The sequence below is a fragment of the Erithacus rubecula genome (assembly GCF_903797595.1).
Source record: "Erithacus rubecula genome assembly, contig: SUPER_Z_unloc_1, whole genome shotgun sequence".
In the NCBI taxonomy this organism is placed as follows: domain Eukaryota; kingdom Metazoa; phylum Chordata; class Aves; order Passeriformes; family Muscicapidae; genus Erithacus; species Erithacus rubecula.
The window spans coordinates 2,243,523-2,270,929 of NW_027635590.1; the positions used below are offsets into that span (position 1 = coordinate 2,243,523).

General features: G+C 46.8%; 1 protein-coding gene across 3 annotated transcripts in view; it reads left to right on the forward strand.

The window, feature by feature from the left end:
* Positions 1-444: 444 nt before the first annotated feature.
* Positions 445-27,407, forward strand: part of TDRD7 (tudor domain containing 7) — a 46,866-nt gene continuing 19,903 nt past the window's right edge. Inside the window, exons 1-6 of one of the 3 annotated variants that reach the window (XM_079330821.1) lie at positions 445-712; positions 5,667-5,887; positions 13,026-13,167; positions 14,896-15,109; positions 19,911-19,996; positions 21,120-21,337. In XM_079330821.1, the coding sequence (XP_079186947.1) occupies positions 5,681-5,887; positions 13,026-13,167; positions 14,896-15,109; positions 19,911-19,996; positions 21,120-21,337 (867 nt within the window). In that variant the 5' untranslated portion in view covers positions 445-712; positions 5,667-5,680. Of the gene's footprint in view, positions 717-5,666; positions 5,888-13,025; positions 13,168-14,895; positions 15,110-19,910; positions 19,997-21,119; positions 21,338-27,407 lie in introns of all 3 variants that reach the window. The other 2 variants (XM_079330820.1, XM_079330819.1) reach the window with 2 other exon arrangements.

The following is a 27,407-nucleotide window of genomic DNA, read 5'->3' on the forward strand; positions in this document are numbered from 1 at the left end:
AAATTTCGGTTAACTATTATGAGGAAACTTTTTGCTGTGAAGGTGGTGAGACACTGGGCCAGATTGCCAGGGAGGCTGTGAATATCCTAACCCTGGCAGTGTTAAAGGCCAGGCTGGATAAGGCCTTGAGCAACTGTTTCTGGTGGGAAGTGTCCCTGCCCATTGCAGGGGAGCTTGGAAGTAGATGATCATTAACCCCTTAATGATCGTCTGCAGAAGAGAAGCATGAAGCTGTTATTCCTCAGCCGCTCCCTCTGGAAGGCGACTCTGGCTGCGGCCCCGTGACAGGACTGAGCCTCCAGCGGCTCCGGGGGAAGAAGGCACGGCCTGAGGCGGCACAGGTGCGGCCGGAGGGCGGCCCGTGCCGAGCGCGGCGCCGGTCCCGCCCGGCTGTCGCGGCCGAGGGCACACGTGGCCCTTCCCGGCAGCGGCAGGACACGGTGCCGCGCAGGCGCCCGGGGCCGGGGCGGGCGGGGCGAAGGCCGGGCCGGGCCGCGCAGAGGCGGGCGGGGGGGCCCGGGCCGCTGGGCGGTGGCGCCGGGAGCGGCCGCGCAGCCCCTCAGTGCCCGGGCCCGCGCAGGGAGGCGGCGGCTCCGCCCGGCTCCGGGCCGGCCCGCCGCGGCTGCAGCAGCAGCACGGGAGCAGGCTTTGGCCGGTGCCTGAAAGCCCCGGGTGGAGGAAGTGGAAAGGAAGGAGCGGAGCCCCGTCCGGCGTAAGTCCTCACGGTCTGAGGGGAGCGGCAGCGCGGGGGCACGGGCGCTGCCAGCCAGCGGGAGGCTGCTCCTCCTCGGTGTCCTCAGCGGGGTGACAGTGTCCCGTCTCCGGCGGGTTAGCGGATGCTTTCTGCCTTCGGAGACCTGTGCTCCCCACGGGAGTGTTTGTAGTCTGCGAAAAGCGGGGCTGCCGGGGTGTGCATCCCTCCCTGCCGGAGAGCTGTCCGGGTTTCCTCTTTTCCTTAGTGTGGCTAATGATCGGCAGCGCAGATCGCCGTTTGCGCATTCTGCAGAAAGTTTCGGTTCCGATGCTGGCAGGGGTGGTTTGAGCGATGTGCGTTTAGCGATGGTGAGGCGGCTCGGGCTCTGTTTCCCTTGGAGTGTCCTGCTGTCTGGAGGCGGTGAACCGCCGGGAAAATGCCGTAACTGCCGAATGACCTAATGTTAAAGCAGCTTAACTCAAAAACGGTTTTTAAAAAGCTTCGGAAGCTACTCTGAGCTGTCTGTAGCTTTCTGTTAATGTATCGGTTTTGTCACCGTTACTGCCTTGCAAGTCTTCTGCGTAATTGCTGACTGTAGGAATGGCAAGATTGTAAGGTGTGCGCTGAGGCTGGATTCAGTTTAACCTTTGTGCCCTGGTATCTGTCACCTCGTTTAACATGTCCTCTTGATTACTCCTTACAATATAGTTTAGGGAGATAGACTTTAAAATATGCCGTTTGTTATTGATGCCTGGAAAGGCTGACCTGGAACAGAGACTAGACATAGCGAAAGGAATAAAACAAGTATTTATTGAAAGGATATACCTTGGGCAGTGCAAGAGCCTGGCCGGGGCTACACCCAAGTCGAATCCAAGATGCATTCCCGTCTCAAGTTTTACACTTTTGTAAGTTTTGGTTCACCTACATATTGGGGTCAATTATCCAACCACAGCTTCAGGCTATGTAGTCTCAGCCCCCTGGCTTACCCCCTTTCCCTTGGCCATTGTTTATGCTTTTTGGGTAATTGATGTCCTTGATTGTGTGGCTGGGAAAGGAGTTGTTTTGTCTAATCACCCTGGGAAGAGAACTTACTGAGACCTAACATGTTTCAGAGCTACGTGCCAAGCAGCAGAGAGTCTGAAAAATATAAAAGCTAAAAGCCAATGCGTCACTATTTCTGATATAATTCGCCTGTTGTATTGGTATACAACTAAGATATTCTATAGTATTGACATGCTGTCATTCCCCTATGATCCTCCATTTTTTTAGTGAAGCTTTTTCTTTTGGATCAACTTTTGAACTGCCATTCCAGGTTATTTTAAATTTTCTTCATCACTCCTTGGATGCAGTGCAGGTACTGTTAATTTTACCTGAGGAGGAAGACAAACTCAGGAAGTTTAGGCAAGAGAACTTTCAAGAGCCCTGTTAACCAAATAAGAAATTATGTCTATTATTTCAAAGAGACAGTAGGCAAAAAGGCCCCAAAAAGTATCTCATCATCTTTTCCATGTCTCTTGAATTAATGTGACTTGAGAAAGAGTTGTAGAGTGGACTGCATATTTTGCTGAAGTTCTCAATGCTTGAGTGTTAGGGATTTTATTAATATGATCGGGACTTTACACCACATACACATTTCTGTAGTTCATGACATCACTTAAAACTGAATGGGTCCAAAAGACGTGAACCTCGTGTGTCTTTTTCTTCTGGCAGGTGGCAAGCATGACTTCTGACTCTTTGAAGCTCAATGCACCAGCTGCAAAGTCTGTGAAAGGATGAGAGAAGGATGCAAGTGCCCAGTGTAGATTTGCCCATTGCTGTGTGGAGATGTTCAGGTCCAGCGTGTGCTCCTCCTCCTGGGCAGTGCCTGTTTTGCACGGAGGGCAGCTCTGAGAGCAGCTGTTGCTGAAGGATTGTTGCAGGATCAGTCAGTGAAACAGCCAGGGTGAAACTTTGAGGGTTAAGGAAGCAAGTGTGTGCGAAGACATGTATTGTGTGTGCTGTCTGTATGGGTGCAGGGACGTGGGCGTACCTATGTGAGAATATAAGTATACAGAGCAAGAGGTACGGTTGTGTGAGTTTACACTTTAGTGCAGCGTGTGCACGAAGTGAAACTGCTGTAGGAAGGGTGCAGAAAAGGGCTTGGTGCTGTGCCTCCTTGCCTGGCCCCAGAGCTGGACCATCATGAAGTTGGGTTAGGAAGGGAGAGACTGAAGTGCGTGTGGTGGCGTGTGAAATGTGCTGAGGGTTGTGATTTCTCTTGCTTCTGGGCTTGGTGTGTTGTTGCCCAGAGTGACTTCCCCAGGAAGAGAGGCGGTGATGGGAGAGGGTCTCTTCTGGGGAGGGCAGTGCAGAGCAGCCTTTCCTGGGGTCCCTGGTGGCAGCAGTGCAGATTTGAGAGAGCCTGGCACGGGTGCGTGGGCAGCCTTGGTGTGCTGGAGGAGGGGCACTGTGGTGCTGTGCCTGGAGCTGGAGCACCTTGAGGAGGGCGAGGTGCTTTCTGCCGCAGCACTGGCTCTGCTCACGTTGCACCTGAGCTGCTGGGGAGAAGACAAGGTGCGTGAGGTGCAGCGGTGCACCGTGCTCGGTGTTGGGCTGGAGGCTGCAGCACAGGCTTTGGGAGTAGGGCTGTGGCTGGGCTGTGCGAGAGCTCCGTGTGCCTTCGGTCCGTGGCCGTGGCAGGGAGGTTCCCTGGCGGGAGTGTCCCTGTGCTGAGCCAGCGCTGGCAGCAGGACGCCCAGCTGGGATGTGGAGCTGCCCTGCGGCGCTGTGCCCGCGCCCCAGCGTTGGTGGGCGCAGCTGGGTGTTCTGGAGAAGCCCCGAGTGTGGCAGGCCTGGGAACCGGGGCGCCAGGAGGGCTGGAGGTAGCGCTGGCTCCTGCTTTGAAAGCACCTCCTGTGCTGGCCAGGCTTGCTGGGCTGGAGGCCTGGCTGGAAGGTTTCTGCCACCATCTTGTGGGAGGGAGATGCCATTTTGTTCAGTGTTCCTTGTACCAGGAAGTATCATGTACTAAAATATTTATATGCAGCACATGCATATAGGGTGTGTTGATAGTTAGAGATGTCTGTATGAAGGAGTGAATCAGGAGCTTTACACTGAGACATGCTAATGCTGTAAATTGCTAGAGGTATATAAAAGAGACATTAGGAGTTGTAAAATCAGAAGCCTGAGGTAGATAAAGCAGTCGTTCTTCTGAGCTGATGGAATGGATTTGTTTATGTGAATGAAATGCATTGCACAAAGGTAAAAGGCAGGTTCAGGCCTTCTGCTTTGCGTGGCTGCAGAAAAAGCACTGAGCTCTTTGGGGAGCAGCTAAGAGATGTCACAGGCACTGGGACGTGCCCGAGGGCTGTGGAGCTGTGTGAGGTGGTCCCAGCAAGCACCGTGTCACATCCCAGAAGAGTTCTGTCCCTGACTCCTGAGGAACAGAGAATGCTCCTTGCCCGGGCAGAGCCTGGTGGGATGGGCATGCGGTGCATATTCCTGGGGCAGGCTCTGGGCATGGCATGGCCCTAGCAGACATGGGCAACTCAGGCTGAGAAAACAGAAGGCCAGAACAAAATCCCTGTGTCAGAGGATCCCATGCCTGGGGGCTCAAGTTGTGTTTCTCTCTGAAGAGTCTGTGGAGTCAAGGTGCTGTGCACTTGTGGGTAAGACGTTGCATGCCCCTGATGCATGCTGTTTGCGTGTGGAGTTGAGGCATGGGCATGGGTGCAGGTGCTGGCTCAGGGGCATGTGGGGCAGCTCCAGTCTCTTTAGAGGCTGCTGTGTCAGGGTTTGTGTTTGTGTTCTGTCTCACTTTCAATGGAAGTTCTAGCCCTGCAGGTGTCATCAAATCACAGAGTATCCTGAATTGGAAGGGACCCACAGGATCATCGAAATCCAACCCCTGTCCCTGCGCCAGAGACTCAGCGAATCACACCATGTGCCTTAGACCATTCTCCAAGTGCTTCTTGAATTCCATCAGACCTGGTGCTGTGACCACTTCTGTGGGAAGCCTGTTCTAGTGCTCATTCACCCTCTGGGTGAAGAACCTTCTCCTGATATCCAGCCTAAAACTTCTCTGACACCACTTTGGGCCATTCTGTTGGATCCTGTCACTGGTCGCAGGAGTGTAGATGTCTGTGTCTGTCCCTCCTCTTCCCTCCCCACAAGGAAGTTGTGGGCTGTGATGTGATCTCTCTTCAGTCTTCAGGCTAAACAGACTGGGTGACCTCAGCCACTCCCCATATGGCTTCCCTTCACAGCCCATCAGCATCTTTGTTGCCACCCTTTGGACACACTCACAGCTTAATTTTTTTTTATACTGTGTCACCCAGACCTGCCCCCAGCATCTTTGCTGCCACCTTTTGGACACTCTCACAGCTTAATTTATTTTTATACTGTGTCACGCAGATCTGCCCCCTGCATGAGAGGTGAGGCTGCCCCAGCTCAGAGCAGAGCAAGACAATCCCCTCCCTTGCCCGGCTGTGATGCTGTGCCTGATGCACCTCAGGACACAGGTGGTCCTCCTGGCTGCCAGGGCTCTGCTGACTCATGTTCATGGGGTTTACCAGTGGCAGAGCTCCCAGGCTACTTTCCAGGGTGCCTCTCATTCCCCAGTTTTACACACTTCCAGAATTGCACTGTCCCAGCTACAGTATCCAGTACTTGTTTGTGCCTGCCCCTCTTCAGGCCCTGTGACCTCTGGTAATGCTCTGGTAGAGCCAACCTGTGCATGATGGCTGCTGTGCTCCTTTGTCAACACTTTTTGACAATATCATGCCCTATATATTCCATACCACATTATGCTTGGCTTGCATAACCATGGATCTACAAGTCTACCCGGAAGTATCAAAGTCTCCAGAGATGGGCTGCTGAGTTGCTGCATTCTGGCTTGTTGGGGGAGGGAGCTTGAATAGTAAAAGCCAGTGATTTTAGCCTGCATATGTAAAAATGTGGTTTTTTCCCCTTCTTTTTTTCTTTTGGAGGGCAGGAGTATAGGTGAAGATGCAGGAGCCAGAACTCGTTGCAAAAGCCCTGCGAGCTGTTCTTCATGCTTTTAAAAATGGTATACGTTTGTCAGAACTTCAGAGTGAGTACAGATCCCTGACCAGTGAGTTGATTCCCTTCAAGCACCTAGGATATGACACACTGGAAAGCTACTTGGAGAGTGTCCCAGGAGTGGTCAGAATGGAAGAGAACAAAATGGGAGAGGTAAGAATCAGTTACAGTTCTAAAATGGCTTTTCTGTTTGCAGAATGTTCCTGGTTCATAGCTTTACGTCCTTTTGTGCTGTGGATTCTGCAGCATGCATGTAGTGCACTAATTCTGGAAGAGGTGGAAGCTGTGACATAATATACTTAAGTGCTCCTTATTTTCCTGCCTCTGCATTCTGGACCCAAGGTTATGTATGCAGAATGTGTAAAGTTGCAGGGCTTTTTCCTGAAATGTGAATTCTGCATGGAAAGATCATTTGTGTGACTGTGGAGATCTGGCCCCTTTCTCAGCATTTCTGATTTTGGAGGAGATACTAGTGGCTCGTCCTGGAACTTTAAAGAAGGTTAACTTGTGTGTGTTAATCATCCCTTCTCAGTGGGGTTTAGCATCATTTTTTTCCTGTAGTGAAACTCCTGGTGCTGTTGCTTATAAGCCTGGCAGTGTTTGCTTTGCATTTAGGATTCTTGTCTGTTATTAGTTGCAGTGCAACAGAACTACAAATATGTGCTGAGGTGAAGCACCTCGTAAGTGAGGTGCCTTGCTGCAACAGTTGCAAGTACCTCAGCTTGGCAAGCTGCAAGGGATAAAGGGTCATCACGCAGATCAAGGAGAAGCAGATCTTAGCAGAGGATTGGTAGGGTAGAAGAGTTATCCCTTATTCCTTGTTCTTGCTGCACAGCCTGCTTCTCCTGGTGGCTGCCACCTTGGAACCAGCCTGCTGGGACCACAAACATCCTTGCCCAATAGTCTGGACTTCCTTGTTTGAAGTCAGAATGCGTTCTCTTGATAGCTGCTTTAGTTGTGTGACTTGCAGATGATCTGCATGGCAAGCTTGAAGCCTCTCCCTCATTAGAGCTGTGTCTTGGTTCCTAAAGTCTTTGTAGCCTGAGGCAGACCAAAAAGCTGGTGAATGTTTGGCACAGTGTATGGCTGTCATAGCAGGTCTGAAGAGACAAGATTTAAGGCTGAGCTTCCTTGTTTGCTCAGATAGATCAAGATGGCATCTAGGAACTCAGAACTAGTTCTCCCTCTTTAGCTGGGTGGTGAGAGTATGGTGAGAGGTATCCTGAGTTTTGTCTCTATACCTGGAAATGTGGCTGATTTTAACCAACCGGTTCCCGTTCTGCAGATTTACACCAGGATTTGCCCTTTTACAGCAGATGCACAAGTTTGGAATTCTTTTTCTCCAAACCCTGCCTCAGCTGCAGCTACATCAGTAACAGGATTGCAGGTATCTCAGGTCTGGGAACATTTGTGATCCTGCAATTAAATGCTTCCTCGTGGTAGTTCTGGCAGACAGCCATCTGTTTCTAAGTAGGGCCTTACAGGGTGTAATCTGGTATCCTCCCATTCCCTTGAGAGCCTTGTTTATCCACTAATATGATGTGTGCTGAGAGCCTTGTGAACTCTTGCACAGCACTAAGGGCAGTGACTTCTTTGTGGCAGCTGTTACAAGAGAGTGAAATGTGGCTTTAGGAGGTGGAAAAGGAGAAAGTGGATCTTGAGGTAGTTGAGGATGACTCAGTTTCAGAAGTGCCAGCTATGCTCTGCATGACTGAAACAGCTGAGAGGAAGCACCTTGTTGAGCACTTGGGAGGCAGGAGAGATGCAAAGGAGAGGTGCCCATGTTTCTGTTGTCCTGTTGTCACTATCCATAATTGTCCCCATGGCAGACATTAAGCAGAGGATGGCAAGCCTGATTATGCACTGATGTGGGCTGCTAAGATACTGGGACTGCTCCCATGTGCTTTCTTGTTACAGGACCTTATATGTCATTATAAGCCTGTTCTCTTTGTTCACCTCTGTCCAGAATACTTGGGTTCCATTTTAGGCTGATACCATAGCTCAGAGTCCACACAAGGCATTGCAAGAGCATGCAGTCAGCCCGTGTGTCCTCATGGCTCTGGAGTATCCTGAACTCCAAAATGTCTGTCATGACCGTTGCTTCTTCCTTTAATCCTCTTGTGACAGTGGTGCAGGACAGCAAAGACATGCCCATTCAGGGGTCTGGTAGAAGTTAATGATCCTGACTTCAGTCTAGATCGCCTTAAAATAACTTTCCTTACTGCTAGGTTGGCTCTCCAAGACATACCACAGAAATGCACTCACTGAGAAATAGTATAAAGTGGGCAGTAAATAATACAAATTGATCCTGAAGTGCCACATGTTACGTGCTGCTTAAAGTATTTGTGGGAGGTGAATATTAGTTGGGTAACTGAGGCTGAGCAGACTGATTATCTTGAGAAGGCAATGATATAAATTGTCCTTTGTTTCTCTTGCTACTGAACACTAATCTAGCTGTCTTGAACGTGGGAGAGATTAAAGCTGGTGACTTTTTCTTTATGCAGTAGGTATGGCCTCCAGTTTCCACAGAAGATGAGAAATAAGTTCAGTATACATTAAGCACTGCAAGGAGACTCATTGACATATAGGCCACTTGCAACAGGTGGTGGCATAATTTCAAGGAACCCTATCTTGCTTTGCTTCTTGTTCATTTATAAGAAGTGTGTTGCTGCACCTTCCTCTAAAAAAAAACTATGGCTTCTGCTTGAATCATTAAGCCCCTTCTGAAGGAAAAAGTTGAAGACTACTCTGCTCTGCTCATCTACCCCATTCATTTTTACATATGAATTCATTTTAATTCAAGCAATTTTGTTTAACTTTATCACTATGAAACAAGGGAATTAGATGCTGAAAATTACGCAGAACATTAGTGACAGGGAAAACCTGAAGTGTACCAAAGATATGAAAATGTGCATTTATAAAAATATGATAAACTGTAGAGGGACAAAAACCCCGTTTTTATTGAGACTTTGAGAACAAAGGTCAAGTGATCCATCCCATGCACCCACTCCTGTTAGCTAGGAATTTGAGGAGAGCTCTCATATGCTTTTCTGGAAGTGAGCTCAACTGAGCACCTCTCTGAAGTGCCAGTACACGACTGTCCACAGCTTGGGCTACAGCCAGAAGAAACTGGAGATCTATGTGTTGTTCAGGGCTGTAATCTCATTTGAAGTCATGGGGAGTTGTTGCAACAGGTCACACAACCAGCACGCTGCTGTGGGTTGACACTGGCTGCTGAGGAGTTACAGGCTGCAGCGGTGAATAGGAGGGGTTCCTGTGAAACCTCCCGAGTTTGAGAGAAATGAGGATGCTGGAAACTCTGTCTTCAGACAGATGTCAGGGCAGCAAGAGCTTATGAGTAGTGGACAGACCAATGTAAGGGCAAGGTGGTGGCTATCTATTACAATGTCTTAGCTGTTGCAAATGTCTTTGGTGGTAAGAAGTGGTAGATGAAGCAGATTATGCCTTCTTTTGACAATCTCAAGAAGCCTTACATTTGCAGGCTTTAAACCTCATGAGGGACTTGGGCTACTGCCATACCTGCTATAGGCACAAGACATCCAAGTATGAGCAATTCAGGATGTTTCTGTAGTCTCCTGCTCTCAACATCTTGACATATGCAATGAATCAATGAAGAGAGGTGCTCTGCTGGACACAGTCGTTGAAAACAAGGAATAACGATTGCAGATATAAAGGCTAGGGGAAAAAAGAAAGCTGTCTGTGGCTAGATGGTGTCTGTGAGCTGAAAGGAGGGAAACAAAGCAGAAGGTAGGATCAACAATGCAGGACTTTGAGAAAGCAGACTTTGGCCTGTTCAGGAGTCTGCTTGGAAGACTCATGGAATACAGTCCTGAAGAGAATGATCTAGGAGATATAGTGAGCTTTCAAGAATTGCCTCCTCCAATGATATATTCCAACAGTTAGGGAAAAAAGCAAAGGGGATAGGAGCACTGACAAAACTGAGCCATAAATAGAAGCATGCCTGAGGTGAGAGCAGGGAGTAGCAGCCTGGGAGGATTATACAGATGCTGCCCAAACAAACATGCATGGACCTAAGAAAGACTGTGTTAACTGTTAATTATTTGAGCAGCCTGAAGACCAAGACAAAGTCCCATCCCCTTGAGAATGGCTCCCAGAGCACTGCCAGTTCTAGAAAGTGCTTCCAAAGAAAGTCCTTAAAATAGCTGGTTAAGTATACAGGCAGTGGGAGGAAGCTGGGACAGGGATACAAGCAACAAAAGAAAAACTGGAAGAAAGAAGGTACAGCAAATGACCTTCAGCCTTCCGCTGTGTTTCATTTACTAAAGCGTTTTTGAGTCCATGCTCAAACTGTTGAGCACAGATTGTTGCACAAATGTCTGTGAAAGGGTGAAGAGTGAAGGATTTCAGGTTCACCTTTCACAAAAATGGGCTATGATACAGGTACAGACTGCTCTATGACAAAGTCTCCCTCTTAAGCAAGGTTGGAGAAGGAGCTCCTGACTTAAATCTGCCATTACAAGCATGCCAACAGGAGGTAGAAGCAGAATTGGTTGAGCTGGAAGGGGTATAGAGATACTATGGAAATAGGCAGAGGAAAGTGCAGGGCAAGAAAGTCTTATCCTTGTTGGGAGAGGATTAAGATAGGGAACATTTGGAAAAACGGAACGCGCACAAGTCCATGAGTTTACTGTAGTGCACCCACAGGTCAACTACCTTAGGAAGGTCGTGGTAGTTTGTGAGAGGTTCTTGAGGACTGAAAGAAAGCACTACCCTTCACCAGGGAGGGTGGGAAGACCAGCCTGAGGTTGAAATGTGGGAAAGCTGTTCCAGACACTGGAAAGGCAAGAAGGCAAGTCAGTATGGATTTACAAAGTACAAATAATCTGTGTCTAAATAAATACCCTTCCAAATTAAGATGATTGGTTGAATGGAGAGCGCTGGATGTAGTTTAACTGAATTTTGGTAGGGCTTGTAATATCCTCTAACAGTGGCACAAGACCCATTGTGAGACCACTTGAAAGTGATGTGCCATGGGAGGAGATGCTGAGGAACTGCCATCTGTGGTGTTCATGAATCACGTAGGTAATGGGACAGAGATATCCTCAACAAATCTGTCAGTGGCAGGAGAGACTGATAGAGGAGACAAATGTGCTTGTTGTTCAGAGGGCTCTCAAGAAGCTGGAGAAATCGAGCATCAGGAACACTGTGAAGTTCTGTATAGGGAAATGCCAAGTCATGCACTTGGGGAAGAAAAACCCAATGTTCCTGCATAGTTTTGGGGTTCACCAGCTGAAAAGTAGCTTGGCAGAGAAATGCCCTGGGATCATGGTGGGTGCGTAGTTCACAGGGAGACCAAGCAGCAAGAGAGACCAAGAGCATACTGGGATTCATTAGGAAGAGTTGCCATCATTCTGATGGGGGTGATTATTCCTCTCTGCTCAGCATCTATGAAACCACATCCAGTTTTAAGCTTCCCAGAACAAGACAGATGTGGCCACAGTGAAGCAAGTTCATGGAATGATTGTGAAAATTATGAAGGAGCTAGAAGATAACATCTCTTGTGCAGGGCTCAGAGTGTGGAGATTGTGATGAAAAAGAGAAAGCTCAGGGACATCTTATCTGTATGTCTGTTGAAAGAAGTAAAAAAACCCTGGAGCTTGACTCCACCTCCAGTTCCCACTGGTATTCAGTGAACAGGCAAGAGGTGGCAAGCAGTGTGAAATAAAAGCAGTCCCATGTAAACATTAAACCACCCACTTTTTTACAGTCAGGCTGGCTAAACAATGGAAGAAGTTGTCCAGAGTGGTTGAGAGTTCTTTGTCCTTGGAGGTATTCCACCACCTGGCTAAATAGGTCTAGTTGATGCTACTTTGAGCAAAGATGCTGTATGACATGGACTGCAGCAATGTTCTTGAGCCTCAGTTTTTCTGTGATCACTGGCATTTAATCACCACAGTGCTGAGACTACTGGATTGCTGTTTTTATCAGTGCTGACTGTGCAGCAGGGACACTGTCTGATTTTTAAGCAGGAGCTCCTGAGGAAGGAGAGCTGTCCCTCAGAAGGAGAGGCCCTCCCTGCTCTGTTGAGCCAGCCCAGCAAAGGTGCTGGGTGTGCAGCAGAGGAGGAGGAAGAGGAGGGGGAAGTACAAGCTGGAGAGCACTGTGGAGGAGTTGCCTGGTTTCTAGCATCATCATCTATTTTCCTGGACTGTGTGGATCACCCTGGAAGATTTGAGAAGATCCCTGGAGCTAGCTGTTGCTGCTTAGCAATGACTTGCTTTTGTTGTTTTTCTGCTTTGATTGCCCTGTCTTGGTTGTGAGAAAAGATGGTTTTTGGAGCTGCTGTGTACTGAATTTCAGAGGTGCTGGTGAAGTTGCTGAGTTTCTCTTGCCCTATTCCTGTGCAAAGTGGTCATCTCTGATGTTTGTTGGGAGCCATGGCTAGCAAGACAGCAGTGCTGGACCCACGGCGCTGCTGAGAAAGTGGCCTTCTACCGCCACCACAGAACATGCCCAAGACCACTGACATACATTTTTAACTTAGTGCTTTTGGGATGTCTGCCTGTGTCCTTATGGAGTCCTGGAGGAGTACTCATTCAGCTACCTTTGCAGCAGTTGAATGGCCCAAAAGTTTGGGCTTTCATCTTCTTTGTGAGGCAAAGTGACTGCTAGGCACATGGTTTGGTGTCTTGACAAGGCCAAGTTCCTGTATCCATCCACGGGATGGCCTGTGGTGAGTGGATGTGGAGGCGAGAGGCCATGGAGTTGGGCAGGGAGATAGCTGTGGGCTTATCCCAGACTGAACTATTGTTGGGGGCCAGCTGAGTGCCTGTGGGGCAGTTGGTGCAGCCAGGATAGTTGTGCAGTTTCTTTGATAAGTGGGGCAAAGGCAACCCTGCTCCACAGGGTCAGTGTGGTGCCAGAACATCTAGTGAGCCTTGGCAGGAAGAACAAGGACAGGCTGCAGCTCCATGGCTTCCTGTAGCTATAAAGTGAGCCTGTGGGCCTGTGGGATGGGAGTTAGAGACCAGGCTGTTTCTCAGAGAGGTCCAATCTAATGTGGAAAGAAGATGGAGAGGTTCTGGTTGTTTGGCTTGGTGATCTCTGATGTTCACTGAGGTTTTGTCTAGGATTTGACAAAAGAAGAGTGAGATCCATGTCTGCCATTGAAGCCTTTCCTGAACTGCCTGCTGGCCTCCATGATCCAGCAGTTATGTCTTTGAAAGGGATACAAGTGATTCTAAGGGCTGTGGATAAGCATGGGTCTAACTGACTGCTTTTTCTCCTGTCCTCTTCCTGTTCCAACAAGGTCATTTGCCATGCTGTTAGTTGCAGTGAAACTGTGCGAGTTGCTCAACTGGTGGCCCGACAGAGGAGTTCCAAGAAGAAAACAGTCCGGCAGGTGAATTGTCAGATGAGGCTGAAGAACACATCTCCAGTCAGTTTATCAGGTAAGCCATAGGCAGCTCTAGAGGGCCTGCCTTTATGAAAGAACTGTGCAGCTGCTGCAGCAAAAGTCTTGGCTGTGAGGGTGTGTCACTACAGCCACGAGTTACATGGTCCAAGTGGAGAGTTCTTGGAAGGGTGTGTGTTCTTGACAAGAGTACTTGTATCTGAAATCCATCATCAGAGAGAAAGTTGTTTTCAGGTGTGTATGTGAGATGCAAATGATCTTGAAAAACAAAGTCCTTGTAGGATACTTGACATCACTTTCATGTGCTCCTGCTTCTGTGAGAAGCACAGTTAAGATGCAGGCAAGAAGTGTGGCAATGAGCCTGCTTGTTCTTTAAGGCTGGCCTTGATCTGTTGTGGAGTGGGAGGATTGAGCCATTCCCTCGCAATGAAGAGTCTGCAGCCTCATCTATGGCTGTTTCAGCGGCTTCTGTTGCTGATGCCAGTGCCATAGTGCCACTAAAGTTCTTGTGGGAGTCCAGGGTATCTCCCTGGCTCCTCTGGGGATGCAAAAACCCCCCTGGCAGACCCCTCTGAGACCCCTGAGTGATGTCCAAGAGTTGCAGGGTTGGATTTAGCTCCTTGGGAGAGTTTGCCAACACTGAGGGAAGAAGCAATGAATATGAAAGTGAGTAGAGTATAAATTAGAATATTAGATTGTAGAATAAGTAGGTTTTTAGATTGTTTATATTAAAGGCCATGTGGTCAAAATGGAGCATCCTGGGTGTGGTGGGCTTCTTCATGCACTCCATGTTGAAGTTGCACCCTGGGAACCACAGATTGGATGGGTAAAGAACTGGACATTGTAAAGAGATTGCATGGCATTGGAAAAAATTTGTAAATATAGAATATGTAGTTTTAGGTATATAAGGTTTGGCACAGCCCATGGGAGGATCCTTCTGTTATGGTCGCTCTGCCGAGTGGACCTGTGTCGGGCTGGCTGAAACATTTTTAAGATAAGATAAATAAACAGCCCTGAAACAACACAAGGTCATCTCCAGCTACTTTCTTGCCAGTGACTCCGAGAGAACCAGACTCCTGACCACCTGCATGTCCTCTCTGGGGAGGTCTCATGTCTAGAGAGACCCTCCCGGGCGGGGACAGTTCTGATACCCATTTTCAGCTCTTTTTACCTCTTACCTTTTGCATAAGCTGCTGTAGCAGTGTTTTCCTAAAGTGTGGGTCAGGTTTTCCTCACTGCTGTGCTGTTGTGTGACTGTCTGTGGAATTGAGCCCAGGATTAAGCCCAGGCAAGACCCATTTGCTTGCGGGCTGGCAGCTTGGAACAACAGTGGCTTCATAAGTATAAGTGTATTCCCCTGTTGTCTATAATGAAGTGATTTCTGCTTCTTGTTTTTCTACAAGGATGCCAGTTGGGAAGCTGAACTAGTGGGTCATATCCCAGTTAAATGACAGGGATTATAAAGATTCACTGTCTTGCACATCAATCACCTTGAAAGTGTTTGAAACCACCAAAATTGATGCTGCACATCCAGCACATAAACAGCGAGGTGACCAAGAGCTTGTTTATCCTGGTGTGGCCTGCTAAAGTGGTGTAACTTGTGTGGGTGTAACTTGGTCACCTCTGTTGTGTGGTGGAGTTCAGGTGCCCACAAGCCAGAGTACAGAAGAAACCCTTTGGATGGCAATACAGGAGGGGCTGGGGAGGTGGAGACAGTGTGGGTAGAGGAGAATGCTACTCATGGCTGCAAGTGCAAACTCTTTAGGAAAGCCCAAAGGAACTTTGCGGCAGCCACGGTCTTTGAACATGCCAGAAGAAGGCAGTAAGAGGCCTGTTCCTCGCCTGCCCCGAGGCAGAGAAGTGGCATGTGGAGGTGTGAAACCTGTTGTGGAGAGTGCCCGATCTGCCTTACCTTCAGCTGCTGGGAGTGGACCACCTAAAGAAATCCCCATGCAGAGACATGTCACCGTGGTAAACAGGTCAGTGTGTGTGTGTGTGTGCACAAGTGAGGGGAAATTAAATATGATGGAACCATGGATGTTGCAAGGCAAGCAATGCCTTTTGGGATCCAGTGGGAATCCAGGCCCCTGCCCTTGCAGCCAGTGAAGTCCAAATGTGGGATAATATCCCAGGTAGGAGACAGATAATGTTTTGCCTTTTTGGATGCTGATATAGCTAGCCTGTGCTCTTGGCCTGTTCTGTGTTTTGTGGGGAGAAAGGTGTCACAGCGAGGGAGTGTGGGGCTGTTGCCTGATCCCAGAAGGAGCTGTTGTGGCCATTGTGACAGAAAGCAGGAGGGACAGATTTGTATGCAGGGACAGGTGATGTGTGTGCTGAGAGTGATGGTTGTCTGCAGGTGGCTGCTCTTTCCCTCTTGTCTCACTTGTGTGTTGCAGCATCAGTTTGTGCCCCTGTCAGCGTGCTCGGAGCCAGGAGCCACCTGACCGTGTTTGGGTGAGCTGAGCTGAGGCTGGAGCTGCAGTTCTGCTGGGTTAGCGGTCCGTGCTGCTTTTCAGCCCCGGTTGAGCCTCTCTAATCCAAGTGGCTTAGTCAGCTGCTGCCCCATCATTTCTTTCTGTGTTGTTTTCAGCTGCCCTGGGCCGTCAGCTGACAGTGGTGAGAAAGTGTTTGCTGTTGCTCATTGTGGCCGTGCTAAGTCTGCTGGAGCTGTGATTGTGGCAGTAATCCTCTGCAGGGGGAGGACTCCAACGTGGGCTGGGTTGGAAGTCAGCCTGGTGTTGAATGGAAACGGCAGTGGCGTGCCACTTCCACAGTGGCATAGCTGTGAAGTGTCCCAGAGTAGCACAACAGCTTAATCCTTGCTGCAGTGCCTGCTTTTTCTGGAAGATCCACAGAAAGCAGGCATGTCCTGCCCCACTCACCTGCATGAGTTCCATGTGCCATCAGGGGTCTGTTGTGCAAAGGACAGAAGGACCAAGCCGTCCTGCTGTCACTCAGAAAGTAGGAGCAGCTGTGCTTGGGCCTTCCCTTTTCTCTGTGTGCAGATGAACTGCATCTTTTTAAGTGGCACTTCCCTAAAAGTCAGTGGCACTTTGCCTCAAGCAAAGCAAAAAGACCACTTAGAGTTTTCTCCAAGTTCATTACTGTGAGGAAAATACAGGAAGTAGTTTGTAGCATTTAAAGACTTGTAGTGTGTGAAATAAAGTTAGGTAGATGTCACCCCTCTTCTGGCTGTTCCTAATGTAGTCTGCTACATCTTGTGTTATCTTTGTTCATCTCTAGCAGTCTCTCCTGATCTCCTTTTAGGTAAGTGTTCTGCTTTTCTTTCTGTGGTCTGTTTCTGCCCTGCACTGTGTGAGAAAATATAAGAAAAGTCTACTTTGGCCCATGTATTTTTCAGGAGGAGACATCTTGTGCTTTTACAAAAAGTCTGAATACTATCCTGTTAGCTTGAGTACATAGTGAAGGGAGAGTTTGGGGAAGAGAGATTCATATTCTGTGTGAATACAAAGTTGTATGTGACTGGATTAATTTATTAACTTGTTTCAACTTGGCCAGTTTAAAGCAGAACTGGCAAGATCCAAGTATTCTTGCTGCTGGGGACATTTTGTGCCTCCTGAACTTTGTAGTTGGCTTGTACTTTGGGAATTGCAGGAGGGAAAGCTTCTTTGAGGCAAGAGGTCCTGACTTGAAAAAAACAGTGTGCAATGAATGGAGTTAGGAACAGCATCCCTGAAAATCCTGGGCTGACAGCAGCCTCATAGTTACCTGGTGCAGACTTGAGGGCACTGTTTCCTGCAAGGGTGTCAGCACTTGCCTGTGAGAGGGGCTGAGCCTTCACAGTGAAGGCTGACTGAGACAAGTCTTGAAGGTGACAGACTGTCTCTGCCCCGCTTCCCAGTTTGGAGTGAGCTGTTGTCTGTGTGCAGTTTTTGACTTGGTTTCCCACCTTGCCCCTCCATGTACCCACATCATAGGAAGGGATGTCTGTGTTCTCATGATTGCACATAGGGATCTCTGTTTTCTCTTTTTCTGTTGAACATCTGTCCTGCTATGGCAGATGTGTGTTCCTTGCCTTGAAACAATGTCCTACCAGTGACAGAGTTTGTTTGGATGGTGACAGGTATTGGTGCTCCACCCAGTATCATGTAGTGAAACTCCTCAGTGAGGCTGCAAATTATGGTTTCCTTGAGACTGCCAAAATCTATGTCCCATCTCTGTAGTGCTCTGTGATATTTTTTTCAGTGATTTTCATGATGACAGCTTCAGGGGCTTGCCCCTATGTAGCATTAGCTGGAAGGGGAACAGGTTGTCTGTCTTGCCAGTTCTGTCACCCTCACATGACTACAGAGAAATGGAGGTGGTTGTCTGAGGCCTTCCTGAAGATGGTGTTGCAGGATCTGAGGCTTGTCTTTATAGCAGCAATCTCACAGGTTATCCTGACTTTATTGCTGTGGACTCTCAGAGATTGGGAGAGACCTTACTGATAAGGCTGATTGCAGAGATCCTTGAAGCATGGATGAGAACAGGTTCAGGTGCTTGGTGACACCCTTGCTTGAAGCAGCAGGAACCATTCACTGCTGGCCATCACCTGGCCTTGCTGTTCTTTCATTGTGAGGCGGTGATGTGTGACAGTGAGACGTGACTAGCTGCTCAGCTGAAGCTGTGGGTGTGGACTTGGCAGGGCTGCATGGCTGGTCAGGCATTTTTGAAGGGCCAGGCTGCTGCTGTGGCTGGGAGGCCTCTTGCTGGCAGCAGGCTTCTAGCAGCTGAGGAACATGAGGCCTCGCAAGGAGCTGGGCTGTCTGTGCCTGCAAACTGAAGGGAAGTGTGTTGGCCCTGGCACTGTCTGGCTGTATTCCATGTAATTGTTGGAGATGTGTGGTCATTGTGATCTGTGTAAGCACATCACACAGTACTTGTCAGATTGCAGGGCTTGAAACTGGTGATGACTGGGCTCAAAGACTTTGTCAGCACCACACTGTGGGAAACTGTTGAACCACAACAGAAAGCACAGGAAGATCCTACATGAAGTCTCTTAATACTGAGAGGATCCCAAATCCAATTAGCTTTTACATGCAGCAGAAAGGATTCATTAGTCCTCTGTTCCAGGTTCCTTTCTAGGGTGTTCACGTGGCATAGCTTACATGGAACATCTGCCCTCTTCCTCACTGGAACTTTACTGCAGTTTTGGCTGGCCTACCCTGCAGTCATGTAATTTGTGTCACCTGATGTGGGGCTTAAAGTGATACAAGTGTGTATGGCACAGAGGACTAGAACACAGCTGTGGATTCCCAGGCAGGGGTAGCAGGACAGTATCCACTACCCATGGGGCTATTTCAAAGGACTGTTTTGCCTTCTGCCTAGCAAAGCTGGTAGTATCTTTTGAGTTTGCTTCTCTTCAGAGGACTTTTTTAGCTTGAGTAACTGTTCAGCTTAGAGTTGTCCATACTGGTAGATATATGTTCAAAGAAGTGGGATCCTGAATTTCTTGTAACACCTGCATGGGCAGCCATAGCCACCTTCTAAGAAGAGACTGCTGCCGCTTTGTGTGGGCATCTGAGCTGTACCTAGAAAGTAGAGGGTTTTCCTGTAATGCAGGTGAAGTATTTTAAGAGGCTTTTCAGATACCCAGCATGTGCCAGGGGTGAGTGTAAGTTTTGGTTTTGTGTGGGTGGCTTTGCTTTTGTACTTTCTGAGTTTCACAAGTGTGCTTGTAGTTGATCTGCTGCTGCCTAGCACTTCCAGTCATGGCTCTGTTTTGTACATTGCTGAGCTGGGCAGTGCCTGTCCTGACAGCTAGTGCTGTGGGACGTGACTCAGAATAGAAGTATGGTCTTTGGTACAAGTGATATCCCATAGCTGATGGAGATGGTTTCATCTAACAGAGACAGCATAAAAGCAAGGGAAACAACTTAATGTTAAATCTTTTACGATGCTCCTTAGGGGAGATGTGAATGTCAGAGGATATGCTCTGATTAAAAGTCAGTGTGATGACACATAGGGCTACTTGGTCTTGTCTTCCTATTCCAGCTAGCCTCAGCATTGTACTTGAACTGCTGTCCTACCTTCTCAGAGACCAGGTGAAACTGTGAAAATCACCCTTGGTGTTTTCTGCAGCTGGTGAGGTTTATGGCTTGCTCCACTGTTGTTCTTGAATTCTAGAACTGACCCCTGGGCAGAGATTTTCTGCAAAGCCTGCCCAGTGCATGTGCAGAGTCTACTCTGGTCAGGAGATGCCTGGTTCAGAGCTACTTGTGCTATGGTGGAGATGGTGCCTAGTCTTTGAATTCCCTTCTCCAGCTCTTGTTCTGTTTTGCTTGCAGTGTATGTAATGATTTTTTTCCAGTCTGTATGAGCTACACAATGCTGTGCCCTCTTCAGTGTCAGAAGCTCATTTTGGTGTCTGTATTCCCAAGTAAAAGCGGCTGCTCTGTTGGGGACCCCAGAAGAACACCTGCAAGCATGACATATGTGTGCTTTCAGTGGGAGGGATCTTCAGAGAAGAGTCTGTTAAACAGAGTAACCAACAGCATCCACAAAAAGACCTTGAATGCTTTCCCTTTACTAATGTCTTTTTACTGTGCTTTGTTTCTCATAATAATGAGAAAAATGAATAAAAACTAGAAACCATCTGTTGATCTGCCCTGTTACTGCTAATCAGATTGTCTTCCTGACAAGGACATTGTGACTACTCATTTTGTGCAGGAGGCCTTCTAGAAGTGTGTGGAATGTGTTTTATGTAAAAGTCTTAGAAGCCAATGGAATGTTATTTAGAGATAGAAGAGTGATTCTAAACAATTTTCTTTACAATTTTAGGTCTGAGAAGAGATTGACTGTCCCACCACGATTTCAAAAGGAATTGCAAGTTCACCTCTCCAGAAGCTCTTCCACAGAGTCAAGTGGTATGCCCATTAGGAACTTCTTTGTTGACCACTCAGAGTGGGTGTCATATTAAAAAAAAATCTTAGTAATTGTTTTGAATGAAGATGGGTTTGAATGAGGAATCAAGTTCTGTGAGGGAACCTTTTCACTGCTGAGGAAATGTGTGTTTGCTTGTCTGCCTCTCAGTCTTGTAGGAAAAACATTGGGTAATAAGTGTCAAAGCCAATCACAAAGCCAGTGTGAGGAGTTTGGAAATGGGAGGAGTAAGCTTAACTTCACCGATAGGGTAGGAAATCTGGTATGAGGATGAAATCCTAGCTTGAGTAAGCAGCAATACTGATGTATCTGTCCAGCAAATACTCTTCTCCCTGCGTGACTTAACAGCTGTGCAGCTGATGGGTTTGCAAAATGATGGTTGGTTTCTTTGCAACTTGTCAACCTGATTTCTGAGGCTTCAGGTCTGGTAGCAAATACACCCCACCAATGGGAGAAGAGAAGTAGAAATGAGGCAGGAGGTAAGCCAGTGATGTGAACCTTCCCCTGGAGCAATGACTGCCTAATTCCTACGCACAATGTATGAAACTGCCCAGAGCAGCTGAACAGCTGTCACTTTTCCTGCTCATCTTGGAGGGCTTCCTTGCATCAAGTAGCACAGAAAGCTGTTTGCTGGGTGGAGACTTTTCCTCAGGGCATATCTTGGAGTGAAAGGCAAATCGTTGGTCTACCTGTCTGAATAGAGAAGAACATTCTGGGTTGTCATGCAATAACTTTGGTGTGTTTGTACTCAGAAAGAAATCTGTCTCACCATTGGAATACTGCCTTAGTGAAGTGTCTCAGCTGCAGTGGGGCTGAGGGTTCTGTATCCTCTTCCAGAATCCCTTCAGAAGGAACATGTAGAAGCATCTTATGAAAATAACCACAGTTATTGAAAGTTGATCTTTAGTTAGTTATTAAATGTCTGAGATTTCCATAATTCTTTGCCATAGAAAGTGACTGAACTTCCCATGCTGGGCAGGAGAGCCACATTTTAGAGTTGGTGCTATGCTGGCAACACATATATTTAGTTTTTAAGGTTGAAGGTAATAATCTGTCTTTCTATATGTAGGTCTGTGTTTAATTCAAAGCTGTATTTTTTTTTAACAGATAGCTTGAATACATCCACTGCAGAGACACATACTGTTGCCCCTGGCTCTTCTTCTGCTGATGTCCATGAACTTCAAAGTCGCATAAAGGAGCTGCTGAGCAAGTACAGCAGTGGTGTCAGGCTGTCCAAGATGCCACAGGTCTATCGGGAAATGTACTGGGAGGATCTTAGCACAGAAGTGCTCTATCAGCTTGAGAACTGGCCTCATGTGTGCACAGTAAGTATTGAGCCATTTTTATGGAAGATGCCAGTACCCTATAAATTTCGAAGTGTTCATTTGCCAAATGTTATGTGTACCTGCATTTCCCTTCATGCTCTGTAACAGTGACAAAAAACCTCCACACCCCTACCACCCCACTCCCTGATTGTAACAATGCCTTTTGAAACTCCAGAAAATCACTGTTGACTGGGCTAGTGTTTTGAAGAAGGAAGGTCTATCTCTGTGGTTTTCTGGAGCAAGTGCTTGAGATTGTTGACTTGCCACCTTTAACTGACCCCAGTACTGACTACTCAAATAGCTGATGACAGGTGATCTCCATGCCATGTTTGCTGTTCTTGGTTTGAGTTTTTCCTCAATTGCTTTTTGTGTTTTATGTCTTCTTAACACTATAAGCTACCAACATCCTTTGTGAACACCCTGAGGTATAACTGTATTTATCTTTCTATAGACTTTTCCAGAGGTCTTTCTCACGTCTTAAGCTAAGGAATTTTGCTGTGTGAGTTAGGTTTATGATACAATTGCAGATGAAATTGAAGGGTGGTAATGCTGGGGGGAGAGATTACAGCTAGGTCCCTTTCTGCCCTCCTGATGCCTGTTACCACCTGATTACCAAGAGTGTCATTGTCTCTTACTAGGAACTGGTATCTGGCTGAGTGCCCACTTAGAGATCTGACACATGACTTGCCATCATCACTGGGTGGAGGGTCTTTAACTGCTCTACTTTTGTCTGTTCTGCTTTCATGGATCATTTATGGTGTCATGCAGTTTTGCATCAAGGCTTTGATTTAGCTTTACTTTAACAGGCTAGTGATATCAATGAAGACTTTCAACTTTTTTGCTATCAAACTGTGGCACAGAAGAGTGTTGTGTTCATGAAGTGCATTTTTCATATGTCCTACTAAGTCTTTTCTCATATAAAAGCATTAAATGCCAAACAAACAAACAAAAAATAAATTAACTGAGTTGAATAACTGCTCTTCAGGGATAACACTATTTGTCTCCATGCATGGCATGCTCACAGATACATAAAATGTGTTTGTAACACCTTACTACAGAGTCTAGAAATGTATGCAGTCAGCAGCAATTTGTTTTGATGGTTGGTGATTGGTTCCTGTGTTATCTACAGAGCAAGCTGTTATGTCTTGAATTGCTTAATTCATGCAGCAAATTTTAGGCTTTTTTTGTAGCTAATGTTCCAGTCAGTCCTATTCATCCGGGATCTTTGTTCTGTATTCATTATCTATTTGCTTGTTATCTGTTGAGTCTATCTCTTTCTTTCTAGCACGCAAATAAAGTCATTTAAGCATAAATAAGCACTGATTAAATCCATGGAAACATTGTAATACAATGGGCACAGTACAACAGCAGTCAGAACTATCAAGTTATTTTGGCACAATCGGTCTTATTGTAGAGAACTGTTAATGAGCTTCTAAAACCTGTTTCAGTTTACTGACTTACAAAATTTTAATTATGGCTCAGGCATGGAGAAGTTTGAATTTGAAAGCTACTATACATCTCTTAAATATAATCAGTTCCTGATTTAGACATATTGCCTGCAGATGTATAGTGTTGCAGAACCTTTGAAATGCAGAAGACAGACTGTAGTCTCCAGTGAAACTAAAGATATCTGATATCTGATTTCTTGTCGGTTTCTTACACTGGGAGTGACTGCCAGGCTCAAAAACATTCCTGGTGTTTCTTTTATCTTCTTAAAGAGGAGGGTATTCTTATTGTGCTCATTCTGATCAGTGTAACATAGTTACAAACTAGCAGACAACAAACTTAATACACTTTCAGTGTCTCCAAGCTTTTAGTTTGAGGACTGTGCTTTGGAGAGTATCAGTTCTGAGTAACTTTGCATCTCTAAAATTTGTTTGAAAGGAAAGAATTTTATCTAGGAAATTTTAATTTCTGTGTTTTTACAACCATGGGTAATGGACATGTTTCCTATTTAGTGAGGTCAAGTCTTCAAATGTCACTGTAAGTTGCAGGTTAATGATCTTGTTTTCAGTCTTTGCCATTCAGGCAGGAGCTACTGAGGCTGACTTTGTCTCCATTTGTCTGTTACCCCCCTTCTTCAGGTCAGTTTGCTTGACATCTTGTTTTGCACAACTAAATGCAGAAGTACAAAATGGCTAGCAGTCACTTATTGTAGCCAGCCTTCATGAGCAGTGGGGCTGACAATAAATAAGCTTACAGTCTTACCTTTGTGGTCTAGCCAGACCTCAGCTAGGACAATAATCTGCTTCAACAGCTCTTGACAGATCCATAGTGTTGCTGAATTGTTTGCTTTCACCTTCAGCACTAGTGCTTTGTAAAAATATGATGACTGGCAGAGACCCTCTCACCTTCACTTTTTTTATCAGAATTTTTTACCTTTCTGTTTGACTAATTACTTTGCCATGTGTACTTGAATAGCTAATGATATGTATTTAAGACTTCCAACTCCTGTCTCATTTCTTATTTTTCTACATACTTCTGTCACAAATCTTTCTCACAACTTAGCTGTTTTCTTTGAATTCTGAATTGAAATTACTGCATTTGGGCTCAGCCTTGAATCCCTGGAATGCAGGCAGCTGAACCTATGAGGGACAAAGAACATTGCAGCAGAAGTGTGAGAGGCACATAGGCATGTAAATTAAAAATTTCTTCCTTTTTTTTCTAAGTCACAACCCAAAATGTAATACATGGCAAAATGGTTCTCTTTGCAGTCTAAATACAAACCTTACTGAGTTGTATGTATAAAGGACTTTTTCCTTGTACATGCTCAGCTCTCTTCACTTATTTGAACTCTGCGGGTGATTCAGGTGTGATGTGATGGTGATTCAGATATGGCAGTGCAAGAGAAGCCTAAACTCTTAGATCTTCTCTCAAAACTTTTGCTTGAATTTTCATGGTTTGCTTCCAAAAGCTTTGAGAGAATTAGGCAGTCCTAGGAAATTAGGCAATGTCATTGTGTGGATGTTTAGTTGGTTTTAAAGTTGGAAAGGGAGCAAGTCTTGGATAGTTTACCTTCAGAAAGGCAGGAAATCGTGGTGGGATTACAAGGGCTAACACTTGGTCACAAGATGGTCAGAATTGTAACAAGTGAGTTTGTAAAGAATGCAAATACAGATTCAGCTAGCTAATATTACAGGGTTTTTCAAAATTATAAAGACAAGGGCTCTGAAGAGGTATGTAACCTTCTCATACCATGTTTCTGGCCCATAAAATTTAATTGTAGTCTTAATTACAGCCATGGACAGAAGAGACTCTCACTACATTAAAAAAAAGTGGGGGTTTTTTCTATGTGGACCTTGAAGCCTGGGAAAAAGGGATCTTGGCATTTATAATAGCTTCATGCAAAGCTATTACATATTATTATTCCTGTACCATTGACTTGTTACGGGAAAATACAAATGATAAGTTTGCAAAATAAATAGAAAAGCAGTATTTTAGTTGGAAGGACTCTATCAGTGATCATCTAGTCCAATTGTCTGACCACTTTAGGAATGACCAAAAGTTAAAACATGTTATTAGGGGCATTATCCAAATATCTTTTGTAAATTGTCAGGCTTGGGGCATCAACCGAGAAGTCTGTTCCAGTGTTTGACCACCCTCCTGGTAAAGAAATGCTTGCTAACATCAAGTGTGAACCTCCCCTGACACACTCCTCTGCCCAGGAGGCCGTATTTCTTAGCTGACTCACTCTGAGGATGACCAGAAATTATTTCCTACAGACTTCACACATTTCCCAGATATACTTGTCACAGCAGTGCAGTGTTTGCAGTAGATGTCTGGGATGTTGCAATCTCCAGTAAGAGCAAGATACCAACCCAGAGGTTTCTCTTGAGTGCTTCTTGGTAGCAGACACTACAACACTCCTTTGAAACCAGGGTGTCTCACCCACATCATCGTTAACAGTAAGGACTATGCAGTCCAACCTCCCCTTTTCATACAGTGCAACTGATCCACACTGCCTGCCCTGCCTGTCTCTCCTGAGGACCCTGCAGCCCTCTATCCCAGCATGTCAGGTGTGGTGCTTGTTCCACCAAGTGTTGCTGACACCAAAGAAATTGTAGCTCTGGGAGCAAGCCAGTGCTTGACATTTATCCTGTTGAATTCTCATCCTCTGTGTGTTGGTGTACAAGTATTTCAGATGTGATCCAAGATCAAGTCCAACATTCAACCAAGCACCACATTGTCAACCATGGCATTGTTTGTCAGTCCAGTCATTTATTGAATACCTCGAGGGATGGTGACATGGCCACCTTGCTTGGCAGACTGTGCAATGCCTGACCCCCTTTACAGTGAAGAAAGTCCTCTTAATATCCAACCTGAACCCCCCCTAGTGCAGCTTTAATCTGTGACCTCTTGTCCTGTCACTGGTTGCCTGGGAGAAGACACAGACCCCCCCCCCCACACCTGGCTATAGGCTCCTCAAAGGGAGTTGCAGAGAGTGGTAGAGTCAGCCCTGAGCCTTCTCTTCCTCAGGCTAAACAGCCACAGCTCTTTCAGCCACTCCTCTTAGGAATTACCCTCTCCAGCTCTAACCCTTCACCTTGCCCTTCTTTGGTCTTGGTCCAGCACCTAAATGTTTTTCTTGTCACACGGGGCCCAGAACTGGACATAGAACTAGCGGTGTGGTCTCACCAGTGTCGAATATACAGGGACAGTCAGCCTGGTCCTGCTGGTCACACTATTGCTGATACAGACCAGGATGCCATTGGCCTTCTTGGCCACTGCTGGTGCACGTTCAGGTGCTGTTAACCAGCATCTCCCTTTTATGATGGGCCTCTTTCCAGCCACCCTGCCCCAGCCTGTAGCACTGCACAGGGTTGTTGTGACCCAAGGGCAGGACCTGACACTTGGCCTTATTGAACCTCACACCTTTGGCCTTGGCCTGTCAGTCCAGCCTGTCCAGATCCCTCTGCAGAGCCTTCCTGCCCTCCAGCACAGCAGCACTCCCCCACAGCTTGCTGCCATCAGTGAATTATGCTGAAAGTACAGTCGCTCTCATACAGATCCTCAAGAAAGATTTGAACAGGATTGGGCCAAATACTAATTCCTGAGGAGCACCACTTGTGACCAGTCCCCATGTGGATGCAGAACCATTCCCCTGCACTCTCTGGGCCTGGCCCTGCAGCCAGTGTCTAACTCAGCAAAGAGTGCTCCTGTCCAAGCCGTGGGCTGCCAGCTTTTCCAGGAGAACACTGAGAGAGGGTGTCAAAGGCTTTGCTTGAGTCTCGGTAGACAACATCCACAGCCTTTCCCTCATCCTCTGGGAGGTCACCTGGTCATGAAAAGAGATGAGGTTGGTGAGGCAGGACCTGCCTTTCCCCAAACCCGTGCTGGCTGGGCCCTGTCCCTTGTTTGCCTGGCATGTGCTATGTGATCACACTCAAGATGATCTATTCCATAGCCTTTGCCAATACCAAGGTCAGGCTGACCGGCCTGTAGTTCTCCAGATCTTCTTCTAACCCTTCTCGTGGGTAGGCCTCACATTAGCCAGCTGCCAGTCATCTGACCTCCTTGATTCTCCAGGACTGGTGATAAATGATGTAGAGAGCTTGGCAAGTGCTTCTTCCAGGTCCCATAGTATTCTCAGGTGAATCCCATCCTGTTCCATAGACTTGTGTCTAAGTGGCAGCGAGTCACAGCCAAAAATGCATTTCATCCATCAGGACAGATGGTTCCTGTCAGACCCTATCATACCTAGTGCCTCAGAAGTTATTCCATGTTTGTAAAACCCAAAGTTTTGGTGAAAACACCAATCCTAGAGCCAATGTTTTTGTAGAATGAATAACAAACAGACACTTTTTAATTGACAGAATGCATATTGAATTGATTCTAGAGTTATCTTGTGGAAATGACTGCCTTAGTCTTCGTCTGTTTTCTGAAGGAATTGGTAGAAAAGTAACACTACCATTCTGAATTTTGAAGTTCCACTTGTGCTAGAAGAGATACATTTGCTTTTCAGCAGTTCTAGAGCAAAGATGTTCCTTTCTGTAAAATACTCTATTGGCTCTGGCTACATACCAGATTAACTATTAATCTGTTGATGTCAGATGACAGTTTTATCTTTGTA